Raw genomic sequence first — 24,316 nt, forward strand, 5'->3', positions numbered from 1 at the left:
ACATTTCAATGATTTAGTTGTTTTTACTTCAAAGTCGCAGTATTTGTAATGTCATCATTGTTGATTTGATCAGTAAATAAAATCTGATCAACAGGATCTCATTCTGTATCACTGAGGTTTGAAATGCATTTTTATTTTTGGCAATGGAAAAGTGATCAAGAATCAAAATTTTGTAACAGTTGAAAATTACTTGAACCAGTAAATGGGTTAATTACAAAGTGACTAACCATTCTTCTTCTTTAGATCCTCAAATCAAAATTAAGTTTCATCAAATTATTTCCCTAAACAGAGTTAAAATTGGCAGTACTCCCAAAAGTAATGCGGAAAGTTTAAACTCAATTGGCGGAGTCGTAAAATGGTAGAAATTTATCTTCCTCAATCTTTCTCCCGTCTACAATCATTAGGCTTTTTTTTCAAAAGCTGGCATCATCAAACTACGACTTACTTTCTTCCCTACTCTTCTTCCCCCCCTCAATTATGGATCATACTCTTTCACCACACTTTCCCAATGAGTAAAATAGTTTCAATTTGACTGTTACATTAATGGAACATAGAACATTACAGCGCAGTACGGGCCCTTCGGCCCTCGATGTTGCGCCGACCCGTGAAACCATCTGAAGCCTATTTGACCTACACTATTCCATTTTCATCCATATGTCTATCCAGTGACCACTTAAATGCCCTTAAATTTGGCGAGTCTACTACTGTTGCAGGCAGGGCGTTCCACACCCCTACTACTCTCTGAGTAAAGAAACTGCCTCTGACGTCTGTCCTATATCTACCACCCCTCAATTTAAAGCTATGTCCCCTCGTGTTGGTCATCACCATCCGAGGAAAAAGACTCACTGTCCACCCTATCTAACCCTCTATCTTATATGTCTCTATTAAGTCACCTCTCAGCCTTCTCCTCTCTAACGAAAACAACCTCAAGTCCCTGAGCCTTTCCTCGTAAGACCTTCCCTCCATACCAGGCAACATCCTAGTAAATCTCCTCTGAACCCTTTCCAAACCTTCCACATCCTTCCTATAATGTGGTGACCAGAACTGCATGCAGTACTCCAGGTGCGGCCGCACCAGAGTTTTGTACAGCTGCAGCATGACCTCGTGGCTCCGAAACTCAATCCCCCTAGTTATAGAATTGGGACGAAACATCAATTTCATCCAGGCAGCTGCTGCAGTCACCCATCTGTAGAACTTCAGTGGGGAGGACTCTTCCTCGAGATGGTCCATGTCCAAATCTGCTTTTCAATTTAGAGTAAAATTCAGCATAGGACACTGCAAGCAAAAAACTAACCTTTCATACTCAACATCTCACTTAATTCATTACTTTGACATTTATTTTAAGCCAGCAAATACACAGGAGTTATTTTACTTTTTTTATTTGTTAAAATTGCCCAATTATACATAAAAAACAAAAAAAACTTCAATTTGTAAAAATTACACTTCCTCAAATGGGAAGATCGATTTATCAAATCCTCCAACTGCCTCAGTAATGGATGGTAACTATACACAATCTACTTTCTCACATATCTGGTATCACAGCTACAATTTTGTGCTGATACACCAAGTGAACTTGGCAAAAGAAAACTATTAAAAGTGCACTAATGTAATAGGACATCCACAAAAAAAAAGAAATACATTGTCTTGGAAACACTTTGTACAGGTGCCAATTATTGTGGCATAAGATGCCGCACATTGTATTTGGACGTGTCTTGGTACTGAGTCATCGGTCTGTCTGCTATCCCGCATGTGCCAACTCCAACTTTTCCAGTCACACTCTCTGGTGAGGCAAAAATACTTTTCTTTACCTTTAAAAAAAAAACAACAACATGAGCTCCAACAGCTTGAAAAAAAATTATTTTCTTGGCATTTAGAATGATAAAATGTTTCTGGTGGAAGATATGTTTTTGATCATTTCCATTTTACATTTGATTACTTTGCCTGTTAACACAATTCTCGACCAAATCAGAATACATCAGACTGCAACTTACATGTAAATTCCTATACACACACACAGCTGCACTCTCACACAAATCTGATGTAATAAAAAACTGTTATGATAGTTTAAAATCACATTGCAAAATAAAGGTCTCAATGCAGAATAAAGCCAACTTGCAACTCCTTGGAGTCAGGGTGTGTGGACACTTGAGCGAAGGCGGGAAACAACTAAAGAGCAACTCCACTGTAAGAAGTGTTTGAAACCAAAAACAAGAGATGCAACAATTTTTTTACGTGTGGTTGTTGGTTATGATAGCATGACTTAGCAGCAACTTAACCACATCACAAAGTGATGAAAGACATCCTACGCACAATTTTGATGTGGCGAATATCAAGCAGACCCACCATCTAGGGACATAGTGCTTCTCCAGAGAATGAGATACATTTTTAAATCAATTCTGCATTCGAGTACAATGACATTTGTTTCCACTGGTTGGAGATTCTAGAATTAGGGGGCAGTGTTGAAAAATTAGGGCCAGACCATTGAGGTGAGATGTTAGGAACTCTCTTCCACAAATGGCAATGTTAGATCCTTTGTTAATTTTAAATCTGAGACAGATAAAGGTTTGTTAAGCAAAGTTATCAAGAGATATGGGCCAAAGGCAAGTATAGCCACAGATGAGTAATTGAATGGCAGAGCAGGCTCGAGGGGCTACATACGTTCCTATGAAATCCTAATCAGCAGCTGGAAAATAAACTGGAGGAGTGACAGAATCTGACATGTGCACAGCCTGCAACCAAAAATAATGAGACGCTACTAAGGAAGAGGAATGAAAAACATTTCAAAGGCTCATCAACACTGGGACTAATGTAGAGGTTCTTTCACTTCACATTCCGCATCTTCCAATATTAATATTTTATCTAAACCAAAATGACAGCCAAAGTGCTATCAAGATGGGGACAGGTACATGTAGGTGCACTCCCAATGTTTCTCTACAGCTATTTGAGGAACATAAAAATAAATGTCCCATATTTCACTGCCAGTCTTTTTGAAGTTCACACGGACCTATTACAACTAACTTTTGTTTATTCTTTCACAGGATGTGGCTATCACTGGCATGGCCGGTATTTGTTATCCGATCCTTGTACTTGCCATTGAGGGGGCAGCGGTGAGTTACCTTCTTGAATTACTGCAGTCCATGTAGCGTAGATACAGGTACACACAAAGTGCTGTTAGGGAGTGAGTTCCAAGACTTTGACACAGCAAAATGCAGGGAAATAAATATAGTTCCACACGTCAAAACGATGTGTGGCTTGGAACGGAACTTGCAGGTGGTGGTTTTCCCGTGCTTCTGCCTTCCTAGGTAGAGGGCACAGGTTTGGAAGGTGCTGTCATAGGTGTCTTGGCAAGTTGCTACGGTGCATCTTGTAGATGGCCACTGTGCAGTGGTAGAGGGAGTGAATGTTTAAGGTAATGGGTGGGGTGCCAATTAAGCAAGCTGTTTTGCCCCAGATGGTGTCCAGTTTGTTTTACACTGGGAGGGCATTCCAAAACACTTGTGACCTGTGCTGTAAGAAGTCAGGACATGGGTTACTGTAGAATTCTCGGCCTCTGACCAGTTCTTGCAGCCACAATGTTTATGTGGCTGGTCCAGTTCAGTTTCTGGTCAATGGTAACCCTAAAGATGTAGATAGTGGGGGTTCAGCGATGATGAAACCAGTGGTTTCATTGTTGGAGAGACTAGAACCAGAACTTAGATTGAAGAGGCGGAAATGAGGAGAAATGTTTTCTCTCAGAATGTGGTAAGTCTGGAACTTTCTTGTGACACTGGGGACCTCAGGAGGTGGGAGAGATGGATCAGTTGCTCAGCACTTTGGCTAAGGAGAGAATGGAGCCAGGCAGGAGGAGGTTGGAAATGTTTCAGCCTTCTCTTTTGCACTATTGTGCAGGGCCCTCAGGGTGAGGATATTTATAGAGCCCCCTCCACCGGCAGTTTAATTGTCCACCATCATTCAGGGCTGGATGTGGCAGAACTGAGCTAGGTGATCGCATGCTGCTTTTGTCTGGCATGCAAGCAGTCCTGTGTTGCAGTTTCATCAGGTTGGCATCTACACCATGTGCTGATCCTGGCATGCCCTCCTGCGCTCTTCATTGAACTAGGGTTGATTCCCTGGCTTTGTGGCAATAGTCGAGTGGTGATGTGCAAGGCCAAGAGGCACCCTGGGCTAGTCAATTCCAACCCCACTTGACCTGGAGTTTCAACACAGGTGAAATTCCATTTTATATTAATACCTGTGGCTTTGGTGGAGTTAAATTTGACCACAGCGACTAGATTTGTATATTTAAACATATGTAACCTTTTATTAACAGTAATTATAATTAAATAGGCAAAAAAACCAACAACTGGCTATCCACTATGATTCCCAACTCTTCCTCAGATCATTCAATATAACAAAGCTGTAGGGTATTTTTTTTTAACTACACTGAACAATACAGACCTGTCCTTTTTTGTTCTTGGAATAGGCTCTGTTATTAAACTGCTGCCATTTTACTTTTTGCTCCTCTCGCTCCTGTTCAAGCTCCTTCATTCGCTGGGCCTTTTTTAATGCTTTTTTCTTCTTGTACTCCCTCTGCTGGGCGACCATTTCCTTCCTGTAAGCAGCCCAAACCAAAAACCACTAAGAAAATGGTATAACTTAGGATGTTGTTTCCCACGCATTAGAAACAAGTATCTTGGTTACACAAACACTTAACTGCCTTGCCAACACTCACTTCGATTTGGGTTTGTCGCCACCCTGTTCTTCAGAATCGTTTCCTTCTTCAACTGGTTTCAGGTTGACCAAGGGGAGCACATCAGCATTACCGTATCCAGCAAAGGTGATGGCAGCCGTGCCATTTTCCTGGTCAATCTCTTCAATCTCCGCTTCATACAATCTGAAAGGAAGTTAGGGCTGTAAGCATGTGAGTAGAGGTTTGACAATCAGTCCCTACAAATTTCTAACAATAAAAATTTTAAAATGTTATGTTTCTCAAATTACTTTTAATAATTTATTGAAGACTAAAGCTGCAACATTAATCCATAAACAGATGTTTGGAACAGATTTTTGGGTTTTCACAATATTTCTGGCAGTTTAACAAGATCTATTTAAAAGTTCTATCTGTTGATTTTAACCACATATTAAATATTAATATATAACTCTGCCACTGAAACTTTTTAAATCAAAATGAATAAAACAAAGGCTCAGATTTTCCAGTAGTAATGACAGTGAAATTGACAGCCTTCATTGCCATGAATCCTCTGAAACTGACAGCAATTGCTGGAGTCTGCACATGCAGTGAAACATGGAAAAGCAAAAGCTGTGGTCATTGATCTGAAGCCTCCCCATAGGGTGCATTATTGAAGTCCCCCCAGGCTGTAATCAAATAGAAATTAATTGGCGAGCGCTTCCATTATTAGTCTACTGTAAAAGTCCTCGAAAACGTTATACATTTTAAGGTACTAAGTAATCATCATTGAACAGCCTGACTGGCCCTGAAAACTACCTTTTTATTTGTGGAATGTCAAATTTCTCCATTAATTTTATTTTATGAAGTGTATAAAATATTTCAGCTTCTGTCATAATTCCAAAACTTAGTCCCAATTATTTAAAATTTGAGAAAGCAAAATAAAAAAAATAATTCAGTGCATTTTACTTCCTGGTTTGCGGTCTGCCTGCAAGGATACTTCAACGTGATTGACTGCTTACACAGCTTGATGACATCCTCTTGACTTGGCACCACGGTCATTGTTGGGAAAGGGGCAATCCCACTTGGTTTTCTAGATCTCTGTGGGGCTACTTTGCTTGAGGCCAGCAACAAGCACTGTCGCTTCGCCACTGACCATGAAATCTGGACCAATGAAGCCACAATGACCATTTTAGATGAGCATATATAAAGCACCAGAAAGTGAAATGTTAATGTTGCTTGTCTGACAGAACAGGTTAGAATGAGAATTTGCATATGCTCAGTGGCCTGAAATGAAACTCTCTTTCCTAAGTTTCCACCACAGGTAATTTGAAAGATTTGCACCAGCAGCTTCTGTTTCAAGTGTATTTGGGCTATCAGGCATCTCCAAGGAGGGCAATGTTTCATGATCATTAATAAAACAGTATTCTATAGGAAACATAAACTGGGATGATTCTAACTGGGTGGTTGCTTTTTATGGTGAAATCTGTGAGCTGACCCGCCAATGCTGTACCCACTGAAATCATGAGCAATCAGTAAAGTCACAAGAACTTTAAAAAATATTTTGTCATGGGACGAGGGCGTTGCAGGCTGGGCCAGCACTTATTGCCCATTCCTAATTGCCCTTGAGGGGGCAGTTATAGCATCATGTCAGCATCATAGCGTCACAACTGTGCCACCATGCCGCCCTGTCTTCTCAGGACCCAGGTTTGATCTTGACCCCGGGTGACTGTGTGGAGTTTGCACATTCTCCCAGTGTCTATGTGGGTGTCACCCCCCACAAACCAAAGATGTGCCGTTTGGGTGGATAGACCACGCTAAGTTTCCCCTTAATTGGAAGGAAAAAAATATATATATATATATGTGGAATGATCATTCTGCACTGTACTAGATTTTGGGGATTTGTCGCACCTTGTGGTTACATGCAGAATATCCCCTTAAAACTAATGTCTAGTGAATTTCTTTCCTATTCTGGGCCCAGGGAATTGTTAACTGGCTCCTACAAAGGTACAGGTAGGTCTCATATCCAAGAAAAAGATATAATGTGTCACTGGTGCCTCTGGTATAATTGGAGTTGGGAGAGGTATATTTTGGTGCATGCCCGAACGGGACGCAAAAATCTTGTCTTATATTTTCTTTGGCTGTATGAACAATCTCTACAAGAGAAAAATTGTGTACTCTCAGCCCTCCCAACAGAGGTTCCTTTAAAATGTTTTCTTTCATCGTGACCATCGATGTCCTGAATATACAATGGAAAGGTCTGCACCATTTTACCACATTTTCATAGCTTAACCGTTCATCGTTTTTCCCTTGTATAAGCCGAGGCACCAAGTTTAATGATTAAGTTGAACCAACCATGCTGGTGTTATGTCTTTTTATGTAATCATGTACACAGAATTTATGCGGTGCCAGTTTTGAAGGTTTGTGGTGTTATTTGTAAATATTGAAAAACTTTAATAAAAAATTGTTTAAAAACTAACTCTCCTTCCATAAATTATATATTAGATATTGTGTAATTGATCCAAGTGACAAATTCCAGAATAAGTCTCAAAGAATCTCTTACCATTTCCTACTGTTCTATTGATGTACTGTTAGAGAGTTCTACACTTACTGTCCATCCTCATTCCAAATGGCCAGGCACTTGTCACCAGTCTTCCATTTATGACTGGGAACGGAATTTGTCGAGCTATCAGCATTGGCTGCAGCAACAGAAGGCTGGTTTGACAGCAGGTCTCTGGTCAGCTCTATTACTTCCTGCAAGACATGCAAGTAAATATAGAATTTAGTTCTGCTCTTTTTAAAAAAAAAATAATCAAACCATATCTTGTGCACTTTTGGATCTAGTTTCAACACCAAGCTAGTTTAGTCAGCATCTTATTCAAACTGGGAACGGTAAAGAAACCATTACGCTGCAAACAAATGAAACCTTATTTCTTCCCCATAATCAAAATTATCTGATCACTTGATACCAGGAGGTTAGACCTGTATGCCAACAATACTGACCTGTGCCTGTTTGTGGCTTCTCAAAATGATGAGAGCAAATAAAAAGTGAAACAAGCAAAGAAAAGCAGTGTTTGAGCATTGAATTCAGTTTCCGAATCACCACTCCACAGAATTTTTGTTAAATATTCTAATACAGAATTTAGTCATAAACTAAGATTCCTTATTTAGGACTTTTAACAAAAGAAAGACACAATTTCTGCAATTAGACAAGAGGTCAAAACTCCGATCGATACTGATCTCCGTTCTAAACCCCATTGTATTTTGCAGTAAATGTAGATGGCATTGATGTGATTGGTCCGTTTGTATTACTTTATAGAGGTCTCCAAATTGATGCACATGCACGCACATACAGTCTTCATGAAGCCGAGTGAAAGCTACGTGGAAAACCATTCTACACCCTTTTTTACACAAATTGGCCACTTCAACTCAGGTACACAATCAGAAATCAGAACATTTCTGACTAGTTTCTGTTAATGTTTCATTTGATCAGTCCTCATACGTGTCTTTCCTATCTCTGGACCCAACTATTTCAATGCTCTCCAGGCTGGCGCCCAACTTAAACTCGAGCTTTCGCAAAATTCTGCTGAAGTTCATTCACCCAACATCACTGTGCTCGCTGACCTGCAGTGGCTCCCAGGCTGGCAATAATTTGATCTTACATACATAGAGTACATAGAACATACAGTGCAGAAGGAGGCCATTCGGCCCATCGAGTCTGCACCAACCCACTTAAGCCCTCACTTCCATCCTATCCCCATAACCCAATAGCCCCTCCTAAACGTTTTGGATACTAAGGGCAATTTAGCATGGCCAAACCACCTAACCTCCACGTCTTTGGACTGTGGGAGGAAACCAGAGCACCCGGAGGAAACCCAGACACGGGGAGAACGTGCAGACTCCGCACAGACAGTGACCCAACGGGGAATCGAACCTGGGACCCTGGCGCTGTGAAGCCACAGTGCTATCCACTATCTTGAAAGATCTCATCTTTTTGTTCAAAGCCCTCCATCACTTCGGCCACCCCAACCATGCTACCTTTCACCTCCTTCAGCCTCGTAATCCTCTATGATCTCTGCACTCCCACAATTCCCCAATTACCATTGCCTTCAATTGCCGGAGCTCTCAACCCCCCCTCTCTAAAACTCTCCTTCAAGACATGCTTTAAAACCCAACCCTTTAACCAAACCTTTGGTTACTAGTCCCATATCTGCTTATGTGGCTGAATACCAAATTCTGACTGAATGCTCTTGTGAAGCACTATTTAAGAGTGCGACACAAAGTTGTTGGTAGTAGTAAAGACTACAAATCCATGATCTCAAACACCAAGATACAGCCACCACCAGCCAACTGCAATAATTTTGGATTAAATTTCACAACATATATTCAATCAATATCAGTGACTAAAGCTTTCTGGATTCTTCTCGGTTGCATTTACACCATCCAGCAAGGCTGCTTTGTCCCACTGGTAGTTGAACAGATGCAAAGACCACAGTGCAACTCCAAAGGCAGGGATAACCTGGCATTGGAGCAAAGCCAAGTGATAACACACTGGAGGAGAAAAACTTGCTCTACTTCCAAATAATGCCAGGGACAGGCTCTGGACTTTACAAGTGAGTAGCAGAACAAACATTGTTAATGCTATCTATTAGGGTCTTTAATCTCATTCATGTTGTCAACAATATTTGAGAGCCAGCTCACAGGTCGAGGTTGATAAACCCCTCCATGACCAATAATTTAGACTTTTATAATAAACTGAAATAGAATCACTTGAGTGGTTTTTTAAAAAGTGAAACACCAACTGACTGTGGTAGGGGGCACGGTTAAAGTTAGGAACCATAGGCAAGATCAAAGATGTGGATTTTACAAGATGTTTTTCCACAGAGTAGGATTGTGGAGCAAGGTGGGGGAGGGGGCACCAATTCAGTTACTTTCAAATACACAGAGCTAGGAGGGTCACTTGAAAAGAAAAACTGGGAGACACAATATGACCTCAAGCTACACATATTCTCATCCATCCTGTTATGTAGTCTGCAATGCCCGAGACCACGGTCATATAATCATGGTAATTCAGGAACAGAAGGAAGCCATTCAGCCCATGTCTCCATACAAAACAAGAGAGCATCCAGACTAGTCCTAGTCTCCAGCTCTTAATCTGTGACCTGCAGGTTATGGCATTTTAAGAGCTTATCGAAGTACTTGAAAATGAGGATTTCTGCCTCCACTCTCCTGTCAGGCAGTGTTCCAGATGCCTACAATCTGGGTGAAGATATTGCTTTTCAACTTCCTTAGAATTCTGGAGTCGGACACTTTAGGAACTTTCAAGCGGTTATTGGATAGGCACATGGAGCACACCAGAATGACAGGGATTGGGATAGCTTGATCTTAGTTTCGGACAAAGCTTGGCACAACATCGAGGCCCGAAGGGCCTGTTCTATGCTGTACTGTTCTATGTTCTAATTAATTAAAATCTATTGCCCCTGGTTATTGACCCCTCTGCTCAGGATAGGTTATTACTATCCACTCTATGGTGGTTTAACTAGTGTTCAATCCACTTCTAGCATAACATTCCTGCTCTTATATTCTACGCCGCAACTAATAAAGGAAAATATCTGCTTTATTTCAACTACCTGCGCTGACACCTTCAGGGATATGTGGACATGCACTCAGTTCCTCTACACCTCTCAGCATCCAACCATTGATTCTGCATTCCTTGCTTTATTAAACCTCCCCAAATGCATTACTTCGCACATCTTCAGACTGAATTCCATTTACCACTTTCTGCTCACCTGATCTCCCCCACACTCTTCAGGAACTATGTCCTGAAAGGGATTTAGTGCCCATGGACTTCTGTGTTAGTCCATGGTTAAGCTTGGCACGGTGTTGCAGTGGTTTGCCATTGCCTTCTGCAGCTGGCTGGCCAGGAATCTCTCTAATTCTTACTACCTGCAATTGGCATATATTGGAAAGATATACAAGTTGATACACAATCCATTTGGCCACGTCATGAACTCACCTTTCTTGGCCATTGAGTCCTGAAGTGGGACTTGAACCCGCAGCTACTGGCTCAGAGGCACAGGTGCTATCCATTGCCCCACAAGACCACCCCTGCCCACCTGATCAGCCCATTGATATCTTCCTGAAGCTTTCTTCCTCAATATTGACCACATGACCAATTATCATTTGCAAATTTTGTAATCATGCCCCCTACATTTAAATCTAAATCACTGATATATGTACCGCATGGAGCAAGACAAAAACACCTGCTACAATTTGCTTCCTGGCATTGAACCAATTTTAGATCCAACTTTCCACAAGATTTAACTTTTCTGATTGGCCTGTCATGTGGGATTGTTCAGAATTTCACTATATGAAAAGTGCCACCCTTCTCAAAAATTGCAATCAAGTTAGTCAGACACAAACTTCTCTTATCAAGTCCATGCTGACTGTCTTCGAGCAACCATGCATTTCTAAATGACGATTAATACTGTTGCTCTGAGTTTTTTCTTTCAATAATTTACCAACCACAAGGTTAGACAATTGGCCTGTAATTACTCAGGACTAATCCTTTCTCCCTTTATAAACAAGGACACATTAGCAGTCCTCCAGAAACAGGCCCATAGCCAAAGGGGGCTGGAAAATAATAGCCTCTGCTATTTCCTCTCTTGCTTCTCTTAACAGCTAGGCCATGATATCACCAAGACCCCTTTGATCCTCCGTACTTCCTAGGGTCCAATCATTCATTGCATATTTCCATGCCTTGCTAGTCCTCCCACTTTTTATGGTTAAATTCCACTCTTCCACCCATCTAACCAGCCCGTCAATATTGTCCTGCAATCTAAGGCCTTGCTCCTCACTATTTACACTACCAATTTGTGGCATCTGTAAACGTACTTATCATACCTAAATTCACACCCAGATAATTAATGTACACTACAAACAAGAGACCCAGCACCGATCCCTGCTGGACACAAGCTTTCCAGTCACAAAACAACCTTCAACCACCATTCTGTGCCTCCTACCACTAAGCCAGTTTTGGATCAAATCTGGCAAATTGTCCTGGATCCCATGGGTTCATTCCATCTTCATGAGCCTCCCACTTCCTCTTTTAATGCCAGAATATGAAATTCTCATCAAGTGTTGCGGTGTGTTACCTACGATTGAAAAATCGCTCATTATCGAAAATATCTACTTCTGCTGCAATCACTCAGTTGTACTCTGTGGATTTGAGTATGAACTAAGTGCACAGTTCAAGTGATCCGTACTAGTTTATTTCTTTGTGAACCATAAAGCTAGGGTGGGGAGGGTTGGTGGTCATGAATTGCCCTTTCTGCTGAAGCTGTGGGGTACCTCCTGGTCCTAATTTATCCATTTTCTGGCATTCTGCTAGCAGCAGTTTGCAAAGTAACACTGAAAGACAAATCGCACCTCAGGTTGGTCAAAGGGGGAAAACAATTTAAAGAAAAGCGTCACCTTAAAGAGGGCAAAATGAATGCACATCCCAACAATACTTTAAAATATTTATGTCCTTAAATTAAAATAAAGAGATATCTTGCTCCTCTGCCACAAGCTCCAGCAGCCAGCCATTTCAGGATTCAAGCTTACCAAGAAACCAGGTGGTACTGAGTTTGAATACTGCTGACTTCCAATTGTCAATCTCTTCAGTCCTGCATTCCAATCTCTGCTGGAGTCACTTGCTGGCTAACCTCATGGCGAATATTAGCTCTCTGGTGAGCTGGAGACCTGGAATAGCAAGTTTCCAAAGGGAAATGGAAGTGGAGTTGTGGAGGAATACAGGATACTTTCAAAATAAATTCTCAAAATGTGACAGGAAAGTGTAGTAATATTTGCCCTTAAACACTCACTTTCTCCTTTAAGACCAGTATTCGACAGTAAAAGTTTAGAGTTTGGACGGTAACAACATATTGACAGGCCTGGGGAATGATAGAGACAACTGTTCAGCAAGTCACTTCACTCCCTCTCAAACCTTCCCACTTGACCCACTGCCCCATAGTAAACAGAATGATAGCAAGAGAATCTTTATTCATTCACAGCCTGTGGGTGTTGCTGGCAAGGCCAGCATTTACTACCCATCCCTAATTGCCCGTTAGAAGATGGAAGTGAGCCGCCTTCTTGAAATGTTGCAGTCCAGATGCTGTCAGCACCGTATTAGGAAGGGAACTAACTGCTGGATTTTGATCCAGCGACAATGGAAGAATGATGAATAGTTTCAATGGTATGTGACTAAGAATGGCAATTACAGGTGGTGGTGTTCCCATAGTGACCGAGTCGGTAAAGCTCATGGGTTTGGGAGTTTCTGTCATTGAAGACTTGACAAGTTGCTGCAGTACAACTTGGTGCACGCTGCTGCCATTATGCACCAGTGGTGGAGGGAATAAATGTTTAAGATGACTAATGGGTGCTGATTAGATGTTTTCATAGAATTTAAAGTGCAGAGGAGGCCATTCGGCCCATCGAGTCTGCACCGACTCCTGGAAAGAGCACCCTACCCAAGCCCACACCTCCTCCCTATCCCCGTAACCCAGTAACACCACCTAACCTTTTGGATACTGAGGGGCAATTTATCATGACCAATCCATCTAACCTGCTCATCATTGGACTGTGGAAGGAAACCGGAGCACCCGGAGGAAACCCACGCAGACACGGGAGAATGTGCAAACTTCACAGACAGCCACCCAAGGACGAAATTGAATCTGGGACCCTGGAGCTGTGCTAACCACTGTGGCGCCCCTATCCTGGCTGATGCCAGGCTTCTCAAGTGGAGCTGCCCTCATCCAGTTAACAGATTATTCCACCAGACTCCTTAAACGTCTTAAACCTTATAAATGGTGGAAAGGCTTTGAGGAGTCAGGAGGGCAGTCTTCACTGCAGAACTGCCAGCCAGCCACACTATTTATATGGCTGGCCTAAAGTTTCTGATCAATGGTTGTCACTAGGATATTAGTGTGCAGTACAATAATGGTAATGCCAGTAAATGTCGGGGGGGGGGGGGGTGGACATTCTCTTGTTGAAGATGGTATTTACCTTGCATAAATTCTATTTACCACTCATCAGCCCAAGCTTACAAATTAGCCAGGTCATGCTGCATTCAGCTGAAGATGGTTACACCAAGGTTACTGTCCCTGAGGAACTCCCGCAGTGGTGGCCAAGGCCCAAAATGATAGCCGTACAACATAACCTGTCAGCAAGTTATGGATAATTGTGACTCGAGTACTGTCAATAACACCTTCGTTCACTTTGCTGATGATTAAGGTGGATGGGGCTGTGACTTGTCAAATTGGATTTCTCCCAATATTGTAACAAGACTTACATGAGCGATTTTCCACTTTAATGTGTAGATGACAGTGCTGTAGTTCTACTGGAACATGTCTACATACTGCAGCTAGGATCATGTTGGGCCCATAGCCTTTGTCTCCAGTGGCTCAGCTAAGTCTTGATATCACGGAGTGGACTGTACTGGGGACAACTGACTTATGTGATGATAGGGACCTCAGGAGGAGGCCAAGGTAGATCATCCACTTAGCACGCCAGACTAAAGGTGATTACAAACAATTCAGCCTTGCTGTCATGAAAATGTCACTTTAAGAAATGTTTGGCTGCTCGTTACTGCAGTGATGTCAGAGTGTGGGTGGAGCTGAGCTCTGGCTCTGCTTTTTAGTTTCACTTTGAGAAAAGGTTGGGTGTGTCTGTGTCTTTTTGGTTTTGTTTTCAGTGCTGGAGCTGAAGCCAGACAAAGCAGCTGTACTGCTGTTCTCTCAGCCATGAAAAGACTGTCTCTTGATCATTTGGTGAATTCAGAATTATAAATATTCTGAATAGTAACTTTAACCTGATGTGCTTCTGTTAAAGGTTATGTTTTTTGCAAGTCTTCTGGATGTTAAAAGGACAGCGTACACATTACTTAATGTTATATTCTTTGGGGGTTGTATTTGAATTAATGGTTGCTAAGATGTTCACGGTTTGTTTTAAAAAGGTTAACTTAAGTTAATAAACATTGTTTTGCTTTAAAAATTACTTTTCCATTTCTGCTGTACCACGACTTTAGAGTGGCCCATGTGCTCCCGAAACCACAATCTTTAAAACGTCGTGGGTCAGGTGAACTCCATGATACACTTTGGGGTTCTCTACACCCTGGCCCATTACACTTGCCTTTTGCACACATGCTGGACTCAGTCACCCTTAAGGATGGAGATGTTCATGGAGACGCCGCTTCCCACTATTCTTCAACTGTCTACAACCATTCATGACCAGATGTGGCAGAACTGTTAAAACTTAGATCTGATCTATTAGCAGTGGGACTGCATGGTGCTGTCCTCAATAAATTAAGGTTCTTTCTCTGACTTAATGCTAATGGCAGAGAGAGGCATATGCCAGGCCACGATATACTGACTGCGGTTGAATACAATTCTGCTGATGACCCAAGTTCCTATTGTTGCCCAGCTTTGAGCTGCTAGATCAGCTTTGAACCGGTTCTGAACCTGTCCTATCCTATCCAGCAGAGTGGAAGTGCCACACAACATTATGAAGGGGTCCTCACTGCGAAGCCAGAACTTTGGCTTTACATGAACTATGAAATGGTCATTCCTACCAAAACTGTCATGGACAGATGCATCTGCGACAGGTAGATTGGTGAGGAACAGTCAAGTTGTTTTTTCCCCTCCTGTTGGATATCCTGTCCTGTCCCAGTCTTCCAACTATGTTCTACTGGAGGCAGGATACCCTAGGCAGCCATGTTTCTCAAATGGGGAAATTAGCACAGTCGCAGCAGAGCATGAATGTAAACTAAAGGTTGGCTAAGAAAAATCAGAGACACAGGATAAGAATTAGTTGATCTGATTAATAGTAAATTCAAGGATGAAAAGGTGGCTGGCTCTTGATTACTGGTGCATCTGTGCAGCAATGCCCAGATGATGATAACATTGAAGGATTGGGTTTTAATTAATAAAAATACACAGTCAATGTATGATTTTGTAAATCTTGTCAGGTACTTCCCTCAGAAGCCTCTTGTTAAATATAGGACAAGTTTAGCAGGAATGCCACTCGAACCGGCAGCTATATTTAGCCTGTGCTGTTCCTACACAAGGATTTCCTATTTACTGCCCCAGCTTCTGGAAGAGCTGCCTGGTGTTGCTCAACCGTTGCACAGCACCATCTTGTGGCAGGAAAGATACTCTAAGAAACACACAACATGAAATTGGGGCTTCAGAAGTTGGAGAAAAAGAGCAAAGAAAAATTGCAGATACTGTGAAACTGAAACCCCCCTCCCCCACAAAAAAAAGATTAGACAGCATCCACATAGAGAACAGACAAGTTAATACGTGGATCTTCCACACCAAATGTTAACATGCCTGTTATCTCCGCCTAAAGTTGGATACTGGTTGAAACACACTTGTCACAACACAACATGACTACTATATTTTCTTACATTAGATAACCACAAATCCTTAACAGTACTTGTGTGTGACAAATCTTTTCATTTGTAGCCGTACCAAATCTTCTGCTACTAAGAACTGCAAAAAATAAAAAGGCAACAACGAAGTACAACACCCGATAATAGAAGCAGCACCTTCAGCAGTTTAGTACCAGACTGCTCAACACTGGCGCTATTTAGAAAATGCGTGCCATGTGTGTGGCTGGAAAGTGGGTTCTAATCAACTGAAGTCTGGCAAGGATTTCTCACTCGGCTAAGGCAAGCCAGGTTTTTCTAACCTCAATCCAGGCTATCGCTGTATGCAAAATTTCTCATTTCAAAGCACTGTGCTAATGGCCACCTCTCCACACAACCCAAGGAAAATGAAACCAAATTTTACTGGAAACAGATGCAAATAACACAGGTACACTTGACAATGAATAGACATTCCAATTACATGCAACCATACGTTTTCTGTAGTAGTCCCAAGAAATGAATCTTAATTCATTTAGATTGGAGATGAAATTAAATGAAAATCGCTTATTGTCACGAGTAGGCTTCAATGAAGTTACTGTGAAAAGCCCCTAGTCGCCACATTCCGGCGCCTGTCCGGGGAGGCTGGTACGGGAATTGAACTGTGCTGCTGGCCTGCTTTAAAAGCCAGCGATTTAGCCCAGTGAACTAAACCAGCCCCTATGGAAATCAGAGTAGAAATCTGTGGGGGGTGGGCGGGGGGACACAACTTTTTTAAGTGAATAAAATCCTACTAACTACTTTAGCCAATCAGATCTATTTAAATCCATGTGCAACTGGTGACAAGGATTAATACTTACTCAGAACAAGATGCAGAGTCCATTTCCACCTGAAATCAAACATGGCGTGTATCAACTGTGAAAAAAAGATGTAAAATATAGAAGTACTACAGTCTGAGATTCCCCTGAATGTGTTATCATGGTAGCTCGGGTTATGACGGATTGCAACAGGCCTGATGTTTCGATTATACAATAATATCTAGAGGATGTTACTTTAAAATAACATAAAAAGATAACAAGGGGATAAGAAATTAACACAGCCTTGCAGCAATTTTAGACACAGTCCCTCAACGGCATATACATACATAAATCCCAAGAGTTTATCCACCTAACGGGTGGTCAAGCACATTAATCATCTAATTTATTGAGTTGCAGGTCTGTAGGACGTGGGCTCACATTTGAGGTATCCGACAATGCAAGGCCCTAATCTTGCATAAAGCAGCAAGAAATGTCGAACCAACGTTAAAACACTTAAGCTCTGAAGAGTCAAACGGACTTGAAACGGTAACTCTGTTTCTCTCCGCAAATGCTGCCAGACCTGAGCTTTTCCCACATTTGTTTTTTCTTTGTTTTTGTTTAAAACACTTCCTCACAGGGCAACAAAAAAAAATAGGCAAGCACGGCACTGTAGATGACTTGTGCCTATCTCATTATGTACATCAGTAGCTTTGTAAAATGGTCCCCAAGATATGGCAACCCAGGAAACATAAATGAGTTGCTCTTTTCAAACACAGCAATTGAACTGTTGTGCATGCCTCCCTTTGTGCAGTCTGATATCCATTTGCTGTATACAGTCAGATGGGAGCAACACAGAACAAGTTGATTCACTTCCAGTACACTAGTGCCATCTGTTCTCTCCTCACCCTCCAATCTCTGTTGTGAATTTACAAATTTCATCTACTTCCTATATAGGAAATAGTCGTGTAGTGCTTACATTACTAGATTAGTATTCCAGATCTTGGACTAATAGTCCAGAAAATGAGAGTTCAAATCCTACTGAGACTTTTAATTCAGTTTAAAATCTAGAAATAAAAAAGATGGGATCAGTAAAACTGTAGCTGCCAAATTGCTCTAAAGTCCAATTGGGTCACACTAATGTTCTTTAGAAAAGATCATCTATTCACTTTTCCAGACCTATCTGTTGCCCCTATACTGATATAATTAATTTTTATCTGCCCCCTGAAGCGCATTTGAATCAAATAGTAGTTCAATAAGGCAGCCCAACACTATCCTTTCAAAACAACTAGACATGAGCTTTAAAAATGATGGATGATTTTAAAAAAATGGAAGAAATCAACATCGGACTCTAGAAAGTTAATTTTAAGAATTAAGTAATGGTGGGACCATTACAGTAAGTGTACTATATTCACACATGTAAAAAGAAGTCCTAAACAGGCTTTATAGCTAGGTTGTATAAGTTTTGCAATAGTAAAGTTCGGAGCTCTGCTTCATACTGTCATCTTTAAAGCACTGCGCACAAGGAAGAATTTTCTATTAAAAAGTGGGCTAACAGGATGCAAGATGGCGCAGTGGTTAGCACTGCCGCCTCTCGGCACTAAGGCCTGGCTGCGGGTCACTATCTGCGTGGAGTTTGCACATTCTCCCTGTGTCTGCGTGGGTCTCACCAAAGATGTGCAGGGTAGGTGGAGTGGCCGCGCCAAATTGCCTCTTAACTGGAATTTTTAAAAAAAACAAAAGTGGGCTGACTACAGTATATATGACAGTTGACAGAATAGGAAGGAGGAAAAGAATGCAATACGTTTCAGTCACACACAGTCAAATGTAACAATATGACAACGGGCCTTAAAAACATGGACAGATTTTGTGCATAAAAATACATACGGTGACCATACCAATTAGGAGCACAGAAAGAGATTCAGGCAGATTCCAAACAACTTTTCTGGTTTCAAAACACTTGCCACATTTTATCTTCAATAGTTTATTTCCGCTAGATAGTCACCATGCATTTGCAGAACACTACAGTGCACTGTTTGAGCTTAGGTGAAGAATCCTAGTAGCTTCTGCACTTGAACTGTTTGAGTTCCTATTTCAGGATCCTCGCATTTGTGAGCCAGACCCCAACTTTTACACTAAATCTGCCCCTCTTATTCCAATGGCAGACTTGTAAATCGAGCTTTTCATCAGCCAATGAGTTGGCCATTCTGATAAAGGAACTTTCTCTTGGAATCCAAACTAACACAGATGCAATGCAAAACCAGTTTGAAAAGTTCAAGAAGTCTGATGAAATGGATGACCTGGAGTAAGACAATTCTCATCAAGATGAATGGATCAATTCAAACTCTCACAGCATACATTCCCAAGTTATACAATCTAAACTATTTGCTTGAAATCAGTAATGTGTAGTATTCAACCCAAGAAGAACAAAATCAAGATCATAGAGCCCCAAGGATCCTAATGGTTTTCATTACAGCCAAAGTGCTAACACAAGACTTGATAATTTTGTTTAGTATCTCATTGGGTGCTTTGAGAGTTTTGTTCAATTTTACTCATCAGTTGCAGAGGCAATCTCTGAGCTGCTTATTCTATTGTTGAAAGCAATAAATGTGAACAACTTCGGGCAAGTGAGTTTGTGATATGGATTTTTCTTTTGCATGGCCAAATTATCTAAATATATTATTCTCCTAAATGTCAGATCATCTACATTAACTGTGTGCTTCCAACTAGGAAACTCTGGACAGTAGTACATCATTTTCATATTTTTGATGTAAAACGAGTGAAACACTGACTTAAGGCACCGTCAGGAACAGCTACCCACAGTGCATAGTATGTACAACATTGGAAGAGCAAGACAGTCACTGTAGTTTCCACAGGCAGAATCACCCTTTACTTGCAGCATGAAGTTGTTGTAAAACAGAATACTTCCTGTATTGTGATTAGATTTTTGTTTTGTTTAGTTCTGGCTTCCAGAGTGATACATTGGAAACACATTGTTCCGAATGTGCCCACAATCATCCTGTTCAATAGATATTATTCAGCAGTTTGTTTTTATTAATAAAGACAGCTTTAATCATCGCTTTGTTGTATCCTATCATTCCACTAAAAATAAAATGCGTTCATTAATAAATTGGGGGAGGTGGACTCTTATCCAAGTTCAAAACGCGTGTTTAATAAAATAGAACACCAACCTGCAAATCTTTTTGTAATTTAAGGAGATCTTCATTGTCTGCGTCAGAAGACAGTGCAGCTTCTACTTGCTGAAGTTGTGCCTTATAACTGGCCAGCTGCTTTGCCAGCTCATCTGACATCTACAAGAAACAACAATTCATTTAAGCACAAATACTAACCTCCCAAGCCTAATAAAAGATTAACACAGGTCCACAGTAAATGTCACTGCAAAGGTTTCTGTGACATTTAGCCCTGATAAATAGGAGAGAACCACATAGAATTCACAGCATAGAAACAGGTCCTTCAACCAACCAGGTGAGTGCTTATGCCCCTCACAAGCATCCTCCCATTCTACCTTATCCAACTCCATCAGCATTTCCTTCTAGTCTTTTCTACTTATCCAGCCACCCCTATTCAGCCTCAAATATTCCACATGGTAGCAAGTTCCACATTCCCACCAATATTCTAATAATCAGAATGAGCTTGAAGTTTGAGTTAAAACCAACAGGAAAACTTGAAGACTTTTTTTTAAACAAAAAGCATAGTTATGGTTATAATTTAAAAATATTCCTCCAGAACATTTTAGATTATATTTGCCATGTTTTCCAAGTTAAAAAGATAGTTATTTCCCTTCTCCCCATTAAACAAAAATAGTGCTTCTTTTTAAACACTATTGTTGCACATCTTGAGAAATGTCTCAATGTACTTCACAAGTCACATTTTCACTTATGTAGACTAACCAAAACAAAATATTTACACGAACCAATGTGGGCATATCACAGGGTAAAGTTATATTTACCACAAACGTTGTCTTTTTAAAATAAGATTTTTTTCCCTCCTCTGTAAAGATTGGAAAAGGTTTAAACAGATTGTTTCTTTTGCTTCCTTTCCAGAGTAAATCTTTCATACTTCACAATTATATAGTAGCCAGAGAACTGCTCCTACTGGCTTCACTCCCTGCTCCAACACCATTACCTCTGTTGTCCCTGAAGGATCTATCCTGGGCTCCCATCTATTTCGGAAACCTTGCTGCTTCATCATCCAAAAGACAGGGTCACTTTTCACGCAAACTGATGACCATCTACCTTTACCAGCACTTCTCTCAGCTCGTGCATTCTCTCTGAATTATCAGACTGCTTGTCCAATATCCTGTCCTGAATAATTTTTAAAAATATTTTTATTCTCCATTTTCTTCAGAATTACACCCCACCAACAAACAGTAAACGGTAACGAATACCATGTCAATCCCCTGATCAACAACGATCCCATCCTCCCACCAACCCCCACCTGAAATAAAACAAACCCTCCCAAGATGGAAAAAAAAGAGAAAAAGGAATCAGGAATCGCCTATGGTCACCATTGACATACAGCCCCCCCCCCCCCCAAATATTCTATGCCATCCAATCCCCAAAAGAGTACCGCGAATGACACCCATGAGTTGTAGACACCCCCCCCCCCTCCCAGACTCCACCCCCTCTTTCAAACTCATCCCCCCCAATCTCGGCTCCCCCCCTGCCACTTTTCATCCCGACTACTCACCAAACCCTGTTCCACCAGGCTCCGATGGCCGCAACCACTCCCCCCACCGGCTTAAACCAGCCAGCGTGGAGGCCCCCTCCCTTGTATCCTTCCCCTTTGTCCGGTCCCAGGAAAACAAAGAAATCCCCTTTAGCACACAACCCCCGCATACACACCAAGCCCAAAGAACCATCATTGCAAATGAAAACCCCATCTCTTCCCTTGTCCAAATATATAGTGTTGACTCATTTAGTGCATACACCAACACGCAGAGAAAAATTACAGTTACATGAAGCTACGTCGGTACACGACCGTTTCTCAATTCTACCACAGTCCTTCTGCCTTCGCAAACTCCTCCGTTGCTTCCGCCATCCCAAAATAAAAATCCTTGGATTTGGAGGTCACCCTCAACTTAGCTGGATATACTATGCCACACTGCACCTTGCTGATGTACAGTGCCTTCTTCACCCGGCTGAAGGCAGCCCGCCTCCTCCCCAGCTCCACCATAAAGTCCTGATATATGCGTATACCAGCTTCAGCCCACTGCACCACCCACTTCTGTTTTGCCGAGCACAGGACTTTCTCCTTCACACTATACCTACGGAAACACAGTTACTACTCTTGGTGGCTCACTCGCCTTTGGTATAGGCCTCCACGACCGATGTGCCAGTTCCAGTTCATATCGGGAGGGATCATTCCTCCCTCTCCTAATAGCTTCGCCAACATCATGACAAAATACTCCGTCGGCCTCCACCCTTTCGGGCAGACCCACAATCCTCAGATTTTGTTGCCTGGATCTGTTTTCCAGGTCTTCCATTTTGGCTCGCAGACCCTTGTTGGTCTCTATCACCCGCCGCAACTCCTTCCCCATCGAGGTGAGTTGATCACTGTGCTGCGATAATGCCTCTTCCACTTTCTTCAGTGTCTCACCTTGCTCCTGCACCTCCGCCGCTGCGCTTGATGCCGCTGCCCTCGCCGGAGCAATCACCTCCGCCACCAGCACTTTCAATACCGCCCCCACCTCCTTCTTCATCGCTTCCATGTGTTTTGTGAACTGTTTTTCAAGTTCCACAGCCATCACCGTAGTCATTTCTTCTGCTGTGAGTGATGCGGCCTCCCCTGGTGCTCCAGCCTCTGCTTTCCTTACCAGTTCCTGCGCTGACTTTTTCACTCACCCGCAGACTTTCGTTAACCCCCTTTTTCACAGCCTTTTCAACCTCTGTTGCCCCCGGGACCGGGCGTTAAAACGCCAAATTTTTTATTCCTGAGCGGGAGCCCTCCAGTGTGCGGCTGCCTCCTGTCCGTCGTCACCGTAAGTCTCCTGTACCGAATAATGAGCAGACATTTTCTCTAACTAAATATTGCAGAGACAAAAAGCAATCCAAACTCCGCCCTTTTGTCACTAAATCCATCCCTTTCCTTGACAATCGAGGGTACAAAGTGTTCTGTTCACAACATGAAATGAAAATTACTTAGTATCACAAGTAGGCTTCAAATGAAGTTACGGTGAAAAGCCCCTAGTCACCACATTCCGGTGCCTGTTCGAGGAGGCTGGTATGGGAATTGAACCCACGCTGCTGGACTTGTTCTGCTTTACAAGCCAGCTCTTTAGCCCACTGTGCTAAACCAGCCCCTGATCTGCACCATCATGTAGACTACACAATTTACTTCCAGAGCATTGTTTGTCATTGTCCTGGCCCCAGCCCATGTGCTGCTGAAACCCTCATCCAAGCCTTTGTTACTTCCAAACTTGACCATTCTGACACACTTCTCCCATGGTCAGCCTCCTTAAAAACCTGAGGCCAACCAAACGTCTGCCGCCTTTGTCCAAACTCGCAGCAAAACCCCACTCTCCTGGCTGCCGGCCAAGTAATGCCTTGGCTTTCAAACCTCCAGCCCTACGTTCAGATTCCGCCATGGCCTCTCTCCCCCCTCCCCCTCCCTGATATGTCCGCCATCCACACAAAGCCCTCTCAGAAAGATATCTGCGTGCCTCTAATCCCGGCCTCTCGAGCATCTCTCGGGTTTTAAACCCCGGCCCCGAGTTCCGGATCCCTCTCCGCCTCACAAACTCCTTCAGGTGGATCCCATTCTTCCTGTCGCCCGGTACAGTCCCCCACCCGGGGCCAGGCTCGGGGTTTCCCAGGGTGAGGGGCCGGGGGCTCATTGTCATTCAGGCCATACATAAATGTGAGTTGTTGTCCAGACCCCGAACCCGGGACCCAGGCCCCGAATGTAAACCGGGCCCGACCCCCAGGCCCCGGCTCCTAGGCCCCGACCCTCCGAGGCCGCGGCTCCGAGGCCTCCCACATCCCAGCTGCGTTATGTTTGGCAGCCTCGGGCCTAGCTACGCACTTGAAACGCCGAGTGGCCCCCACCAGCGGGCGGCCCGGGCTGCCTCTTGCCCTCTTCGCTACTCACATTTCCACCCACTCGGTTGAGATGGCGGCGCCGCTGGGTCGGGATGGAGTCGCTGAAGCGGCGGAACTTACCCCCGCGTCCGCCCGGCGCCCGTTTCCGCTGCCGCCCGGCCGGTCTCGCGAGAACCGCCTGACGTCACAGCCGCCAGGGGCGGGGCCGGGAGGCGCTGGAGCTGTCAATCATCCTGAGTGACAGCCCGAAACTCAATCATCCTGTGTGACAGCCCGGAGCTGTCAATCATCCTGAGTGACAGCCCGAAACTCAATCATCCTGTGTGACAGCCCGGAGCTGTCAATCATCCTGAGTGACAGCACATAGCTGTCAATCATCCTGAGTGACAGCCCG

The 24,316-nt window shown here is 42.8% G+C and overlaps 1 protein-coding gene across 1 annotated transcript; it reads right to left on the reverse strand.

Moving 5' to 3' along the window:
• Positions 1 to 1,363: 1,363 nt before the first annotated feature.
• Positions 1,364 to 24,100, reverse strand: smndc1 (survival motor neuron domain containing 1). Its single transcript, XM_038821581.1, has 6 exons — positions 23,972 to 24,100; positions 20,053 to 20,172; positions 7,275 to 7,417; positions 4,712 to 4,873; positions 4,438 to 4,591; positions 1,364 to 1,808 (listed from the first exon to the last, which is right to left on the reverse strand). Exons 2-6 carry the CDS (start codon positions 20,170 to 20,172, stop codon positions 1,671 to 1,673), a joined length of 717 nt encoding a protein of 238 aa, XP_038677509.1. The 5' UTR covers positions 23,972 to 24,100; the 3' UTR covers positions 1,364 to 1,670.
• Positions 24,101 to 24,316: the final 216 nt, after the last annotated feature.

Source organism: Scyliorhinus canicula, chromosome 16, assembly GCF_902713615.1.
Source record: "Scyliorhinus canicula chromosome 16, sScyCan1.1, whole genome shotgun sequence".
Lineage (NCBI taxonomy): Eukaryota > Metazoa > Chordata > Chondrichthyes > Carcharhiniformes > Scyliorhinidae > Scyliorhinus > Scyliorhinus canicula.